The sequence below is a fragment of the Gouania willdenowi genome, chromosome 13, assembly GCF_900634775.1.
Source record: "Gouania willdenowi chromosome 13, fGouWil2.1, whole genome shotgun sequence".
In the NCBI taxonomy this organism is placed as follows: domain Eukaryota; kingdom Metazoa; phylum Chordata; class Actinopteri; order Blenniiformes; family Gobiesocidae; genus Gouania; species Gouania willdenowi.
Window position 1 is genome coordinate 21,305,712 of NC_041056.1, and position 16,615 is coordinate 21,322,326.

The window sequence follows — 16,615 nt, forward strand, 5'->3', positions numbered from 1 at the left end:
TATCTATTATAGGCTCAGTATTTGTGATTAATTGTGATTGAACTTGTTGGGTTTTTTTCTTTCTTACTATAGACTTTATATTTTATTAAGAGCACTGAGATGACTTTGTTGTAATTTGTGCTACATCAATAAAGTTGATTTGAATTGAATTTCAGTAATTGAGAATGTAATTGACTTTCTGAGGATACAAAATAATTGTAATTGTAAAAAATGCTGGTCACTGTAATTTTAATTGAATTGTAATTGAACAAGGGTAATTGAAAATGTAATTGGAACTGAAAAATGTAATTTACCCCAACCCTGGTCATTTCTAAATTATTTAAACTAACTTACAGTATCAGACGTCAAAAACTGGTAAAAATCTGGTGAAAGTTGCGTGTGGAATTTTTCCAATAATACCATCTCTCTTCCTTTAAACAACAGACAGCTTTACTTAATATATTAATACAGATTAGTGTAAACTTTTCCAATTGCAGACACTTAACTTATATTTGACAAGTTTAAAAAATTGGGCAACTGGATTACGGAAGTGAAAAAATGAGGCACATCATCGTAATGCAACTCTGTACTGCTGATTAAATGCATTCTTCAAAGTTTGACCACAAATTACATTAGTGTTTTTTTCTTCATGAAACTATTATTAATGCATAAACAATATTAATGCACTGCTTCACTGACATAGCAGAGATACAGATTTGTTTTTTTTCAGTGTGAAGCAATGCATGTATTGTAGCATTAATTTAATAAACATAAAGATGTCTTACTTATTTTTTCCTGGAACTCAGACATGTCCATACGGATGAAACCCTGCAATCAGAACCTGGGTTACACTTCCAAAAAAGTGAAAAAAAAAAACCAAATCTACAAACCATTCAAACCACTGCACAAATGTAATCTTCCAATAACAGCTAAATGAAATGAGTTTCAGGTTTGTTTAATCTATAAACATACCATCCACATCCTCACTGGAGAGTAGGGCTGGGCGATATGGACCAAAACTCAATATTTTTTCTCAAAATGGCGATATATGATATAAATCTTGCTATTTCTAACTCAATAAAGTCTAACCAGAAAGACAATTATGGGTTAAATTTACTGAAGAAAAATGCCACACAGGCACATTTATTAACAAACAGCTGCACAATATGAGGCACTTTTGGCTTTTTCTCCTGTAAGGGACAGCACGTGTGAGTGAGTTTAAGTGTAACTTATTTGGTGGAAGGTCTGAGTTAGAACACACTCCACAATTCATTACCTGTGCTTTTCATACTGTTGTGAGAAGTAACAAAAGCAGTGAGGGACAGTTCAAACCTTTTTGATGTCCTTGTGCATGTAGCGTGCCACTTGTTTGGCCAACTCCGTCTTCCCTGTGACAGCAGCCATCACACCGACAACACAGAGACATTATTTAATAATTCATTATGCAACAGGAGCACACACTACCACACTCACATTATTCCTTTGTTTTTAATAATATAGAAACACCCTCTGCCTTTATGGAGCAGAGATTTCAGCGCATTAGGAAAACAAGCTCACTCATTTCCGACAGGCGGACCATCTCCTCTGCCTGAATGGAGCCACAGCTCAGCTCTACTCAGCTTTCAATCATCTGCGGCTGTCCAGCAGCGCACATTATGATTGTCGCTAAAAGATTCTGCATATAAATGCTCATATACGATATTGATGTCTTGTGTTTGCTATGCATATGCGTGCGACGAGTGTGTGCGTGTGTGGGTCTTGTTGCCATGTTTAATATTGATGTCTCTTGGCTTTGGTTTGTCGCTGAAGGGAACAGAGAATATGAACGCCGTCTCTAGATCATCCATCTCTCCAGCTTGTCATTTCAGCATCATCTTCTCTTTCAGCCATCCATCTGACCCTGAATATCTGTCCGTCCCCTGCTGCTCTTAGAACAACACTCCTCATCTGAAACTTGGGTTAAGCTTTCCTGCACACTGACATTTATATTCCAACTAAGGCATTTGACCTGATAAAACACCTGATATTATTATTTAAGGCAGCGGTTTTTAAAATGTAGGTTCAAGTAACCCCTTTCTCTAACTTTGGAATCCAAGTATCCCCTTTGTCCGACTACAAAATTTTGCTCAGAATGATGGAAAAGCCACTACAAAGCATAATGATGGAATAAATGAGTGTAAACACATATTATAAAGAATGTCATTCAGTAAATAAGTGGAATGAAACAGTATTCAGTGCTTGCTGAACAGATTTATTTCTATAGTTTTTATCATTCCCGGTCATCGTCGTGGGACAAAGACTCTTGTATTTTCGGTTCGTGTTCTAATCAATAATCATAATTTTGTGTGTGTTTAGTGTCATTTTGTTGTTTGTCTGATCTTTTTATTATTCAGTATATTTTTCTCTTATTTTGTGTGCTGTTGGTATTATTTTCTCTGTGTGTGTTTTTGGTGTTGTTTGTTTAAGTCATTTTGTTTGTTCATTTTTGTTGTTTTTTGTATTTTGTGTAGTGATTTTGTGTGTTTTTCTCTCATTTAGTGTGTCTTTGTTGTCGTTTTTGTGTTGCTGGTAGTTGTACGTATTTTTCTCTCTTAGTGTGTGTTTTTGGTGTCATTTTGTGTTTTTTGTTGTTTGTTCTTTTTATTATTCAGAATATTTCTATCTTATTTTGTGTAATTTTGTTGTCGTTTTGTGAGTTTCTGGTAATATTTAGTGTGATTATCATTTTTAATTAAAAAAAAAAAAAAAAACAATATTGGTAATGCTTTTATCTGTTAAGTCGTCCCCCTCTCCCCAAAGAACCCCTTGTATTGCCATTGCGTACCCCTAGGGGTACACATAAAACCCCTAAACCCCTAAAAACACTGATCTAAGGTGCTGCCACATCTGTACATTTGGACAGTTTCAGGGTTTGTTTTAGTCAAAACCTATGCAATCGATCTGTAGGAAATGCAAGATGACCACTGTTGACATTTCACTCAAAGGCTTCCATTGTTCAATCATTGCTACAATGTACTATCAGTTTGTTTTTTCTCTTTGACAGCAGGTGGATATTCATCAGAATTGATTAGAAGGACACGTTCTTTTTTCTAGAGATCCATCGTCTTGCTTGTTGTAGATTTTCCCTGATTTGAGCTTCTTTTACCACTTTGGGGAAACATGTTCTCCCATTGGTGCTTCCTTTTGATGGTGTGGCACAAGCTTTGTTTTTTGTGTGTATTCAGCATTGTTGTTTGGTTTTTAATTATTCTATTACTGTTAAACGGACATAGCTATGTTGATTGCAGTAGGAACTTTAAAGCAGCTTGAGGTCTTTGTTTTAACACTAATTGTTGGAGTTGATCTATGATGGGCGTGAAAGAGGAGAAAGGCAGACTGAGTTACCAATTCCTGATGAGCCTAAAAAGAGGAACACGAGAGGATGCTCTTCATCGTACCAGCCGTTCTCCTTCCTTCTGATGGCTGCAGGGGAAAAAGCAAAAAAAAAAAAAAAATACAGGCCATTACCAGACTCATTTACACCAAGTACTGAAAGTTTTACTAAACTGAACTGAGAACCTGGGAGGGCAGGGGAAGGGATGAGGAAAGGGTCAGATACTTTTGGTGGAAACAAGAGGAAAGAAAACAGGAAGATGAGAGACCTCCACAAAGCTACCCACAATGCCTCTCCTCCCCCCACAGTCAGTGCAGCCATTAGCCAACAGTAATTGTGTTAGCCTCTCTGGCGCGGCCATGGCTAAATCAGTTTAGCATAGATCGCAGCCTTCTGCGCACACACAGACACACATGCTCACTTAAAGAGGAGCGAGCGCCTACCCAGCCCTGCCATCGCCCCAGCAACCATCACTCGCACACAGGCACAAAGACAGGATGAGGCTCATCTGAGAGGAGGATGGAGCATCTTTGGCAGCAATTTCAGAAACTTGATGAGGAAGAAGGAATCGGGATAAACTTTTTATATCTTAACCCAAACCTGAATAGCAGGTGAACTGGGTTCTGATCAGAAATTCTCGTTGGAGTTTAATTTGGTGCAGCATGCCATTGTTGGTACTGGTACTGGTTTCACACATAGATAAACTGCAAATAGATGTGTAGGAAACACAGTGCAAGCTAAATATTGTTAGTTATTCTCCTGTTAAGTACGCAGAAACATTTTTCTAGGGGATGATGTGCATGCTCCACTCAGAAAGTCCAGATGTTGAACCCAACAACCTCAAGCACTTAGTTACTATCCCTACATGGCCAGAGGATACAAGTATTACTTAAACAATTGTCATTCAGGTGGCGAAAACCAAGATACAAACTCCAGCCATGTGGGGTGATTTTTTAACTTCAAATTGTTTTTCTTAATTAAAGAACATAACAAAAAACAATGAAAAACTACATTTGAACAATCTAGAAAAGCTGATTGTGACTATTTTTTATTATTAGTGGACAGATTAGAAAGTAAGGTTCGCCATTAAAATAGTACATATGAATAACAGCCTCTGATCAAATGGTTCTAAGCACGAAGGGATGAGCATCAACAAGACTCAAGTCACATAACATAACTTTACCACTTTTGGTTATTTATAACTTAAAAATCTTTTAAATGTACTAATAATACTCCAAGTTAATATTTAACATTTTAGATTTTCATGTGGAAATTAGCGGATTTAATGTTTTGAACGCTACATCTCCTTTAACACGATGAAGATAAGAACCTTACCGTCTTAGAGGTTTCAATGTGTTAGTGTTTGTGCAACATTGCTCTAAAGTGGTGGTGACTCAACACGTTAAAGTTGTCACCCAATTGTCAGAAAGAATACAAAGAAATGTAAACTAAAAACTGGAGATTTGATTTTACTTTCATAAGAATGAAAGCATGCCTCCCTCAAGGTGTTTATTGCTAAAAATAAGAGATACAGTGACGCAAAAACCATAAATGGCACCCATGACAACTGAGGGTTTAACTTGCTACTAATAGCTGATAATCACTCGGAGAAGATGCTTGACGGAGGAAGCAGAAAGGGAGGCAGAGCGATGGAGAGATGGAGGAGGAGTAAAGATGTAGGAGGAGATGGGGAAGAGGCACTGATAGAGATAAGGAGGCAGAGAATGAGATAGAGAAAAAAAAAACAAGTGTGTCAGAGATGGACTTGGAGATGAATAGTGACAAGAAGGGCTCCAAAGCCCCGTCTGCTTTATCAAAGGCTGTGTGAATGACAGCGTAACCTTCTGTGTGTTTGTGCGTCTTTTAGCTGATTGAGAGCGACTTTGGCAGAAGGGCACATTGACATTTCTCAGAGGAGGCTGACAACAACAAGGAAAGAAAGAAGACAAAAAAACGAATGAAGGCTTTCTCTCTTTCTCTCACACACTCATACATGTACACACACACACACACACACAGAGCAGTGTGTATTGGGCAGGTCTGGTTGGCTCTAACATGATTACAGAGGGATGATTCTCTTCAATAACTCTTAGCCCTGAGAGCTAAACCTGGATCAATCTAACCTCCTTCCTGTGTGTGGGCGCTGCGTATTAGTGTGTCACACTGATTCTCGCCGTAGGTCAGTTGTTTGTCAAAAAGAGGTTCAAATACTTCAAAGATCACTGGATGGCATGTTTTGACACGAGAATCCTCTTTGCATGTTTAATTAATTCGTTTATCAACATTTCTCCGACTGTATGATGTTTGAGGCAAAGTGTAGCACGGGAGGCTGAGCACTTCCAAAAACCTGGAGGGTTGGAGGTTAAAAACCCAGTCTTTCCAAAGCTTTGTGTCCATGGGTCTGTATTACTCAATTTAAATATGTTATTTTACATAATAATGTTTAAGTGCTGTTGTGAACAGACTAGCAGTGTAAAAAGTCCTTTCCACTCAGTATGAATGTGGTGTAAAATATGTATGTACTTTTTGCTAAACACATTGAAAGGTATCAATAGGCAAGAATAATGCAATTTGATTCCATAATTTATTTTAGCTTAAAGAAAAGAACACTATTTTCTTAAAGTTTTTCTTCTTGAACAACTATTCTTTCTGATAACCTATTAAAGGCTGAAGCAAGTTTGATTTTCTCTCTTGCGCCCAGTAGAAACACCAGAGATAAGCACATTTACTACAGCGTGGGCCAAATCATCCACATTAATGTCAGCATTTAGAATAATGATCAATCTAAGCATTAATGTAGAAAAGCACAAAGGGCTTTTGTTGTTCCCTGTGTTTTTGGAGCCCTATTGTGTTTCTTTTTTTTTAACTTTAGTATATTTAGTATTTTCTGTTCTTTTTCTGTTTATTTGTAATTATTTATTGTGTTTTTGTTGCTCTTGTGCCTCTTTTTTGTCCTTTTGTCTATTTTCGTCATCCTTTTGGGTTTTTTGCTGCAAACTTGTGTTATTTAGTTGTCGTCCTTTGCCTTTTTTGTTGTCATTTTGTGTATTTTGTAGTTTAGAGTAATTTTGTTTATTTTTGTTGTTTAGAATATTTTTCTTCTAGTTTTGAATGCTTTTTGGAGTCATTTTGTGTAATTTTGCAAGTTTACTTGGGGGGGTGCCGCACAAATGTTGTTCATTTCTTGGATACATCTTAAACCTGCAGAATTGAATCACTCCAGTACTGAGCTAAAACAACCTAGGGCTTAAGTATCCACAGTTACAAATGCTTTCTTTAATCTAAAATGTATACAGACAGCTTCCTGTAAATATAATTTATAAAAAAAAAAAAACGTTAGTGGTAAAAATGATTTGAACAGTTGGAAAGCTTAAATATTGCTGTAAACCATTCAGTTAGGTCACGCCTTTTCAGGAGTTTGATGTAAACAGTTCTGTTGATGTAAAGCCAGTCCTCTTTATCGCTACACTACATCTGTTTGGTTCAATCTCTTTTCCTGGATCCAACATCACTACACCCTTTTGTAGACTCCCAGAGAAATAATCATTTCTGCTCAGCGACAGCTTTGATAAAAACCAAAACACAATAACCATTAAGGAAGGTTTTTAAAAACTTTGTTCCTATCCCACTAGTGCGTCTGTGTGTGATATATTAAATGTATAATTTCTTGGAGATCAATACACTGCTCTTAAATCTCTCTAGGATGCATTTGTACGGCTGTGATAATTTCCACGTTAGCACAAGCTATTCATTGTTGTGCCAAAGAGTACAAATCTCACAATTATTCAATATTTACTTCTTCTATTACTCCCTCCATGACTGATACTTCAAACTACACCACAATTTATGTCAGTCTTTGCCCCTCAGTGCTGGAGTTTGTCTTTGGACTTTAGTTTAATGTCATTAATCCAGGGTTCTGGATCTTTGACCTTAATCTCTTGACATTTCAAACGCTGCAATACTTTCCCTCTCAAACACAAGAAGAAGGAGTTGGGGTGAAAGATTACACATAGATTATTTTCCTGTGCTGCAAAAGCCTTTTTCAACACACGAACACACACTCTTTCATCCTCAGATCGATACATGGCCTCCGTGGATGCCTGGTGTAATATCAGCTCTTAAGTGTGTGCTGCGTTATTGTGCTCTAACTCATCCTCCCTCCTCTTCTCCGTGTTTCACGTGCACTCTCTTTGTCTTTCTGTCAGTGCTTCATGCTTTCGTGTTCTCTGCTGCTCGTTTCACCAGCTTCATCCTTTGCTTTTCCCTTCCTACATCACTCCATCTCTCACCTGCTCATCTCCAACTCTGCAACACCCCATCTGGAGTAGTGAGAGCATTAAAAAAGTTTATAAAGTATGAAGATAACAAAGACACCCTGGTAGAGGAGAGACTGAGGATGAACAGAAGATAGAAAGCAAAAAAAGATGGAGGGGTGAAGAGAAAAAAAGAGGAGAGGATGAGGTGGAGGGGGGGAGGGTCTGTAGTATGTCTCCTCTATGTAATTGTGTTAACTGGCGGCTCCAAGCCTGGCCTCTTCAACTATCAGACACAAACACATGCACATGCACACGGCACCTGTGTGTGCATGACAGACAGCTCATTCATCACAATTAACCAATTACAGCCTCCGCCAGTCTGTCTGAACCCGCCTCCAGCTGGAAGGAAGGGAGGAAATCAGGAAGCTGATTGGAGGCAATCACAGAATCAGAAAAGCTTGGAAAAGACAAAGAAGAAGAAAGTGAAGTCCACTGGTGGGGTTGGGAGGTATACCGGTTCATACCCAATACCGGTATATATTTTCATTATGATATACCGCCGTACCGGTGTATTTGATTACACAACTTTCGGGACGCTACGCTGCGCCGCGTTTCAGACAGGACCGTTTTCAACGTTGCACTTCTAAATAGGAAGGTAAAAAATAGCTCTCTGGTGTTAGTAGCAGTGTAAATGGATAAGAAAGGAGAACAACACTCACGGACATGGAGGCATGGTTAGATGTCGGCAGTAATACGCAAAAAAAGAGAAAAAAGGATCGCAATTTGTAATTCCTATAACACAAAAATAAGTCCTGGTGGAGCTGCAAACAAAACTGCATTATTCACCATAAGAAACCACCACACCACTGAGTATGCAGCATTTAAAGCTAGAAATAAAGCTAATGCTAAAGCTAAGCTAGCGCGGCAAAGAGCCATTGGGCTGCTGTTGCAGACTAGTATTACTACTAGTGTGGAATTATTTTACAATATTCATTCATCATGGCAGTAAAATAGAGCATCCTAAGTCAATCTAGTGCAGTAATTCCTCTCTCAATAAGTAGAAAATACAGTGAACACCTGATTATGCATGAAAAAAAAAAAAACACTGTCTTATACCGTGAAACCGTTTTTTATTTTGAAAAATACCGTCATATACATTTTTGGTCATACCGCCCAGCCCTACCCACTAGGACGATGTGGTGTTCACTGGTTTTAAGGTTGACGGCAGGCATTTATTACATTAATTGGGAAGACAGAGATTTTTGTGCACCTCCTGAGCAGTTCTGTGTATGTTTGTTTACCTGAAGCCACGATATTGATGGCCCCTTCTTGTCCAATGATGTGCTCCTTTAGCCTTTTCTCCAGAGGGAACCTTCTCCTCTCCTGCGCCTCCCGCCGAGCCTGTGCTTCCTGAAACTGGAAGATGGTTTCAAACAAAAAACATGTTAGAGAAAAAAGACGAGACGCTCAATGACTCTGCAACAAAGGAGGCAACAGACGAACTGTGGAGGGTCAATGTATAATCAATGTATAATCAAATCTCAAAGAAACATTTAGGACTGCAGCTGAACCACAGCACATGCACTATTCTTTATCGTTACCTTTATCTACTTTAATGTGTATCCACCAGTCAGAGTAGCTGAATAGATGATGTCATCTGTGTGAATTACAGATCAACCATTACACCAATAATAAGCTGCTTCAAATCTATGCATTTACTTACTATTAAAGTCATCACATAAAAGTTGTAGCGTAACTATATTACACTTTAAAGTGCGCTCATTGGTTCCTTAAGGCTTCATCTACAAATTAAAAACAATGTTCAAGACACATTTAGGGGTTTAGGAGAACTTGCTGTTCCACAAATTAAAAACAATATGAAGGGTACTTATGATATGAAGAGGGGGTACACATGGTTTGATAAAATTGCGAATGGGGTACACGAGACAAAAAAGATTTGGATCTCAAACTTTTATGTTCCAGGTACTCCCTTTCTCTTATTCCTGAATCCAAGTACCCCTTTGTCTGACAACAACATTTTGCTCATTTAATAATAAAAAACAAGTATAGAACATAATGATGGAATGAACAAGTGATAACACATTTTATATAATCTAACTTTGTTAATAAGTGGAATGAAACAGTAATGCCTCCTGAATAAATTTTTTTCTAGAGTTACTTATCATTTCTGGTCATCTCCCACCTGGTCTGGGATCAAGACGGACTCTTGTGTTTCCAGTTCATGTTCTAATCCAGATCATTTTGATCAATATTATCATTTTTAGCTCGGAAAATATTTTAAAATTACATATTTTTAATGCTTTCTTTTGTTAATTTTTCACTCTCACTCTCTCAAGTACCCCCCGTAGTGCCATTGGGTATCCCTATGGGTACATGTACCCCCATTTTAGGAACACTGCATTAGACCATCATCCAGTGTATTATACACACCACAGCTAGTCTAAACTGACAAGGATTTTGGATCTGTAATGTCAACACACTACTAACCTGTTTGATAAAATGACATTTTTTGATGCTATAATAAAATAATATTAGATTATTAAAGGTTAAGATTAAATTGGGGCTTTCGCTTTTATTCATCATCATATATGTTTACACATATATATAAATGTGTCCTCTGCATTTCACCCATCCCTAAGGAGCAGTTGGGAGTTAAGGGACCTGCTCAACGTCCCACAGTGATGGCCCAGATGAGATTCAAACTGGTGACCCTCCGATTACAAGCCCGCTTCCTTATCCACTAGGCCACCACTCCCCTGTTATTATAGTTATAATAACATTATATAAATACTGTATCTAATTCCTTAACAGTAAATTTATTGGCTGTTAATTTGATCAATTCCAATGCTCTCTAAACCATTACTTATTATCTGTCATCAGGGCATATAGGATTAAAAATAAATCTTCAATGTTTTTAATACATCTACTCCTATATTGCAGATGTGGAGCTTTGCATGTTGATATTCTCACTGTCCTCTTCCACATCAGGCTCGCCTCCCTGCGATAATATTCCAATTTCTATTTCCTCTCTTGTGTGAAGCTAGTCTTCTCTCCTCTTCCTGCTGCTTGCTGCTCTATTCTTTCAACCCCTCGGTATCTCTTTCTTTGCCTCTCATGACCACCCCATGACTCATTTATCCTTCCCTCTTTGTCTCCCCAGACTCCTGCGTTTCACCCTGCAGTGATGCAGTCTGCTTATTCTCTCTCTCCATCTTGCTTAGCTCCAGCTCGCTGTCAAGCCGGGGGATAAGTACGGATAACTCGAGTTTTATTTAGGAAAACAGAAGACCCTGCTGCTAGACACCAGTGAAATAACTAGAATTCTGCAGTTAGGGAGGTAGGCTGCAGTTTTGTTCAATCCCAAATAAGCTGCCAAGTGTTAATTTGCATTTATGGACACATTTTAAAATGCAAAATTGGTGGTCTTATTCAAATTATGAAAATTACAAAGGAAGCTTTGAGGTAGCCTGAGTGAATTTTTTTTTTCATTTACCTTAATTTTTTTCTGTCAATTATAATAAATAATACTAAGAAACTTCTTATGCCTCAAAGCTTGATAGTTGTTGCAAACAGAGATGTGTTCTTTAATGGTTTGAGGACATGTTTCTTCCTTTCAAAAATATGGGCCATACAGTTTACTTAGAAATAGCTCCACAGACTAATAACAGTTATCACTTTCAACATCTCCAGAGAACGGTTCCTCTAACAGAGGTCACTGCTGGGTATAGAAAAAAAAAACCCAACAAAGCCACTTCTAAAGTGAAGATAAAGTGTTTTATCTAAAAAAAAAAAAGGAAGTTACACAAAGAATGTAACTGGGTATCCACCATTTAGGTGGAAACTGACAAATGAGGTAATGGTGTATCATACTGTTGTTTCATGTGTATGAATGTTTGTGCATGTAGCAGCACCAATCAGCTTTATTAAGTGCTTTCCCCTAATCCCCAATAGCCACACTTTAAACAAATCATCCCATCCGAGGGTCACACTGGCAACGGTTACATGTTTTTTTTTTTTTAATTCGGAATGAATTATTCAGAATTAAATTATTTGGAATTAAAGTGTTCTGCTTCCGATGTCTGTCTGTGTAATAAGTCCATGTGTCCGTGAGAAGGGTTATGCTTCCATCCATCCACTCTTTTCATTATATCCATGTCTTCTAAGGCTCTTATTCAATAAATAGTGTCGGTTTGAGTCCGGGCGGCCATTTTAGATTATGTCTTCACCAGCGCATCATCGCAGTAAATCGAGCATGCGCAGAACTACCGGAATGAAGTTAAAGCGGATTTAAGTGTTTATAAGACCGAGGAATTACTTAATTCGGAATTAAAATTTTAAAAAAACAGCCACCTAATTCGGATTTAAGTTTAATTTGGAATTACATTTGCATTAGGAATTAAGTGTTTACAAGGTCAGTTTAAAGAGGAATTAAGTTTTATTCTGAATGAAAGGGGAATTAAAGGTCCCATGTAAACGTGGCCACTACTATCAACATTCATGCCAGCGTTTAGAATAATGATTAATGCAGGAAAAAAACAATGGGTTTGTGTGTTTTTTGTTGCGGTTTTGTTGTTTGTTTGCATTTTCTGAATTGTTGTCGTCAGTTATGTGTAATCAAGTCACAGTTAGGTATTCATTAGAAAAAAAAATCCATGCAGTGACATGATGCTGTATCATACCAAACAAATACCTCTGCCATGTTTTTAACCCCAGTTAACACTGCACAGCTTTCCCAGCTTAAAGCTCAATAGCACCTGTCAATCAACCACAGCCCCCTGGTGAGTTAGTGCACGGCACCAAGTAAATGACGCAGATGTCTGGGGAGAGGGCCGGGACCTTTAAACCAACTGAGTAAAAAAATAGATGTTAATCTAATTAGGTTTGTAGCATTAGTTGCAGGTGATATCTGGGCATCATGTATGGCAGCTAAAGAATATGAACACTATGGACGAGGCTTACCTTTCCCTCCCACTCCTGCAGCAGCTTGCTCACTTCTCCCTCCTTCGCATAGGACCGTGCTGTGTGTTCAAAACTATTCATCTGAATGGGGTTGGCACCTGAGTCAAACACAAAAAACGGAATTAACAAACTGCTTAACCAACTTCAGAAGAAAAACATTTATCATTTTGTAGCATGGCATGCCAAGAATACGCTCATCTCTCCTCAGCAGGATGTTCAAAACGTCAATCCCAAACGTAAGGTTCGGGGTGAGAGGTCACGTAGGTTCAGGGGTCACCAAGGCAAACTGCAGAGAAGCAGGAGGCCCAGGCAATGGCTCAGCAGGGGTTTCATATCTGCAACGCGTGCCAATAACACACACATTGACCCCCGCACCCACACCCCGGCACCTATAACTATTATACAGTTGTTAACAACACTGCAGGATGGGGATGCTGGGTTTAAGGCATACACAGCTCAGCAGGAAGGGTCAGAAACCGGCGGATCTTTCTTGAATCATCACGGGTTTGCAGTATGAATAAAGACAGCAAATAATGTCACCGCACGGGAGGAGTGTGTTACGGCTGGATGGCGGTGGGATTGTTAGAGCTGGTGTTTAGCAGCTCCTCATGTCCTGACCTGCCATCACCATTAAAGCTGATATCTGGAGTTTCTGACAAATCTACATTTATGTATGATTCTTTTGAAATGCAAAAAAAAATCCTAACTAGTCTTTTACTATGGTCTACTGCCGGTGGTAATTCATACACATTAATGTATATAAGTCCCTCCTTCATCCTATAGACCCCTATACAAATGGAAACAATCGCCGTGATCGCCGGGTGGGGGGGCTACTACCCCAGAGAAATGTTTAGATTTGAACACAATTAAGCAATCTGTCAGAGTCACTATAACAATATTTCAACAACCCACGAAATTACATTATTTACTCTTTAAAGTCTTGAGTCTAAATATATTATGTATTAAAAGAAAACTGCATTTCGTTTTTTGTTTTACCTCTATAACCGTAACCCTTGTGATTTTGCTTTGTAAGAGTTGGAAGTTTAATAAAATAATATATATATATAATGTAAAGAAATGCATGAGCGTGAAAAAACAGGCAAAACTCAAAGACAAGACATTTACATCTTAGAAGATCTGGATTAAAAAACAAAACAAAAAACAGCTAATTAAGTAGAAATCTCAAAAAAAATATTGCCATTGTGTCCAAAGTGCATTGTGAGCTCATCCAAAGTAAGCTAAGATAGGATTTAGTGCCCTGTGTCCCTGATTCAGAGAAATTCATCTCGAAGATAAAGTTTAGATGTGAACTCAAGTTAAAAATGCAAAAAGAGAAAAAAAAGACAAAATATGTTTAATTCAAATAAAAAGTGGAATCAGCAGTGCTAATGAGTAAAACGATGATGGAAATAATAGAAAATGAAGCAAGTCACTAACTTTTCCTTCTTTTTATGGTCTCCATCCTAAAACAATGTCAGCAGTTTTTCCCCACTTCAATTTATAATACATGTGGATTTCAGCGTGATAGTAACATATGTCCTATAAAAATGTTACGATTAGGTGTATCAATATAAAGTTTTTTTTCTTTGGATGAAATACTGCCTGTAATCAATACACATGATGGTTGTTGCCGTTTCCCAAGCACCGGCCACAGAGACTAATAATCACAGGGATGATTATCGATAAAGCCCTAAATTATGTGACCCGCTCACAAAAGCTATCGATCCTGACAACAATACACCACTAAACCACCCTGACCGCCAAAATCATGAGGAAGGAAAGCAATAAAGCACCCAACACACACACGCACGCGCGCGCACACACACACGAACACTGGACATAATAAATAGCATCATTTAGAGCTTTAATATCAGGCCAACCCTTTGGGCCATAGCACTTTATAACAGGATCAACACTAACGACAGTCGTGCAGGCACAAACACACATGCACACACACACACAGGGCCGAGCTGCACAGTGTCACATGCACACACTCACAGTATGCCTTCATTAGGAGTGCTTTAGTTATGCCTGTTAGAAGTCTCCTCCTCTTTTCCTACTTCCTCCTCCCTCTCTTTCACTGCAGCTGGTGGGAGAGAGCCCCTGCTGCTCTTTATGCATGCAAGTGTGCCCTTGTGTCTGCATTGTGAGCCTCCATGAGCATGTGTGTCTCTCCTGGTCTCCTACCACCTATGAAGCCGTCCATTACTCAGTGCCCCTGGCCGCAGGCCTGATGCAGAGAGCCTGGGGAGAGCCTCTGCAGGTAGACCGAGGAACCGCGGTGTGGAGTGAAGCCTGAGGCTGGGCCTAGAGACTGTGATGGATGGAGATGTGAGTCGAGGGCCAGCTAAGGCCAAAAGAGCAAAACCACAGCCAGCACAGTTACACACAAACACAGGGGAAATAAGTACAGGACAGACACAACTCTGCAAATATCTGAGGTGTGTGTGTACATTGATGAAGGTGCACAATCACAGGGGGGAAACACACACACTTAAATCTACGCAAATGTCCTCAGGCATCATGTAAGATATTCTGTAATGTATAAAAAGATGAATAATAGGGTCTGAGGAGGAAAATGATAGATGATTTATCACGAAAAGCCAAAAAACTTCTATCAGTGTCTAATTATGGTACAGCCTCACGTGTAGACAAACAGCAATGTGCTTTATTGAGAGTGTGATGTCATGACTGTTATTCACTGTGATGGTGGCGCCCACCCAACAGAGGAGCAGCCGGGGCGAAGAACAACCTGCCTCTTTAATCCGATTGTCCTAAAACAAATGCATCTGCTTTGTGAAATTTCTTACCTTTTTAATTCAAAAAATGCGTCTGCAGAACAACTGATCGAGTTAGACGAGGTGATTTGTTTAAGCGTACCGAGTGCTTGCAGACTCAGGGCTGAGACGGGCAGACAGGGCTTTAGATGCACCATCCATCACAAACATAAACAAGACATTAATACAAGCGTGTAAGCAAAGGTTTCTGTGCATGTAGGTAGATGCTTTTAGGACTGTTTGATACTAAAATTGAGTGTTTTTACATAAAAAAAAAAATCTATTCCGACCACAGAAAATACAAATTTATTCTGAAAGATTTCCAAAGGCGTCAACAAAAGCCGTAAATATATTAAGATTAGAGTAAATACGAATGAATGGATGTTTAAATATTCTAATGAAAGCTTCGATGCACCCTTCAAGGTTCTACACACACACATTAAAAACCACACACAGACACATTTCCTGTGGATGTGTGGAGCTACCCCAAGGGCATACTCGGCATTGGGGGGTCACAGTTCAACAAGGCCTTACTTGTTTAAGAGCTGCTCGCCTGGAAACTGGGGGGATGCTCTGCCTCCAGGGTCTGTGTGTGTTATTGTGTTTGTACGTACGTATGTGTGAGTGTGTGTGTGTGTGTGTGTGCGTGTGTGCCTGCGTGTGTAAAGCTGAGTCAACGACAGGTGCGAGTGTATTGATGGGGCGGGGCAGAGGGACAAGAACGGGTAATCAATTTGATGTTAATATTCTAATAAGGTATATATAAATTGTTGGTTTTCAGATCAATAGATCAAAATCAGAAATGCTACGTATATTAGGTTTTTTTTTTCTATATTTAAAAAATATTAAAGGGAGGCAATTTATTGTCAGTGTTTGACTTCAGTAAAAACTAGGAAAATGTCTTGAGAGACAATAAAAATACATTAAAGGGTACCAGTAGTGGAAATGTATATAACCAATATATGTTTAATGTATTATCAATAATCAAAATATGTTCACCTTTTTAAAAAAATAATAATAAAAAAACACATTAAAAGAACTTTTTAGAATTATCTTATACTTTCGGGAGAGCCGCAATATTGGACAGGATATGATGCACTTTCGTTATTCGGCCTGGCCTGTTGCTTTAAAGAAATGGTGCATTGTGGGAGGTAGAGGCATAACAGGTCTGTTTACATTGTGGAAAGTGTTGTTTTTCTGTTCACTCTCGGTATGAAGCAGCAGTATGTACGGTAACGTCTCCTTCCCCA

At 38.7% G+C, this 16,615-nt stretch overlaps 1 protein-coding gene across 1 annotated transcript in view; it reads right to left on the reverse strand.

The window, feature by feature from the left end:
• Positions 1-16,615, reverse strand: part of clpb (ClpB family mitochondrial disaggregase) — a 44,184-nt gene that overhangs the window by 7,973 nt on the left and 19,596 nt on the right. The window contains exons 6-10 of the mRNA XM_028464211.1: positions 12,589-12,686; positions 8,910-9,024; positions 3,364-3,441; positions 1,312-1,367; positions 767-807 (exon numbers count right to left, since the gene is read on the reverse strand). Coding sequence (XP_028320012.1) covers positions 767-807; positions 1,312-1,367; positions 3,364-3,441; positions 8,910-9,024; positions 12,589-12,686 — 388 coding nt within the window. The remainder of the gene's footprint in view (positions 1-766; positions 808-1,311; positions 1,368-3,363; positions 3,442-8,909; positions 9,025-12,588; positions 12,687-16,615) is intronic.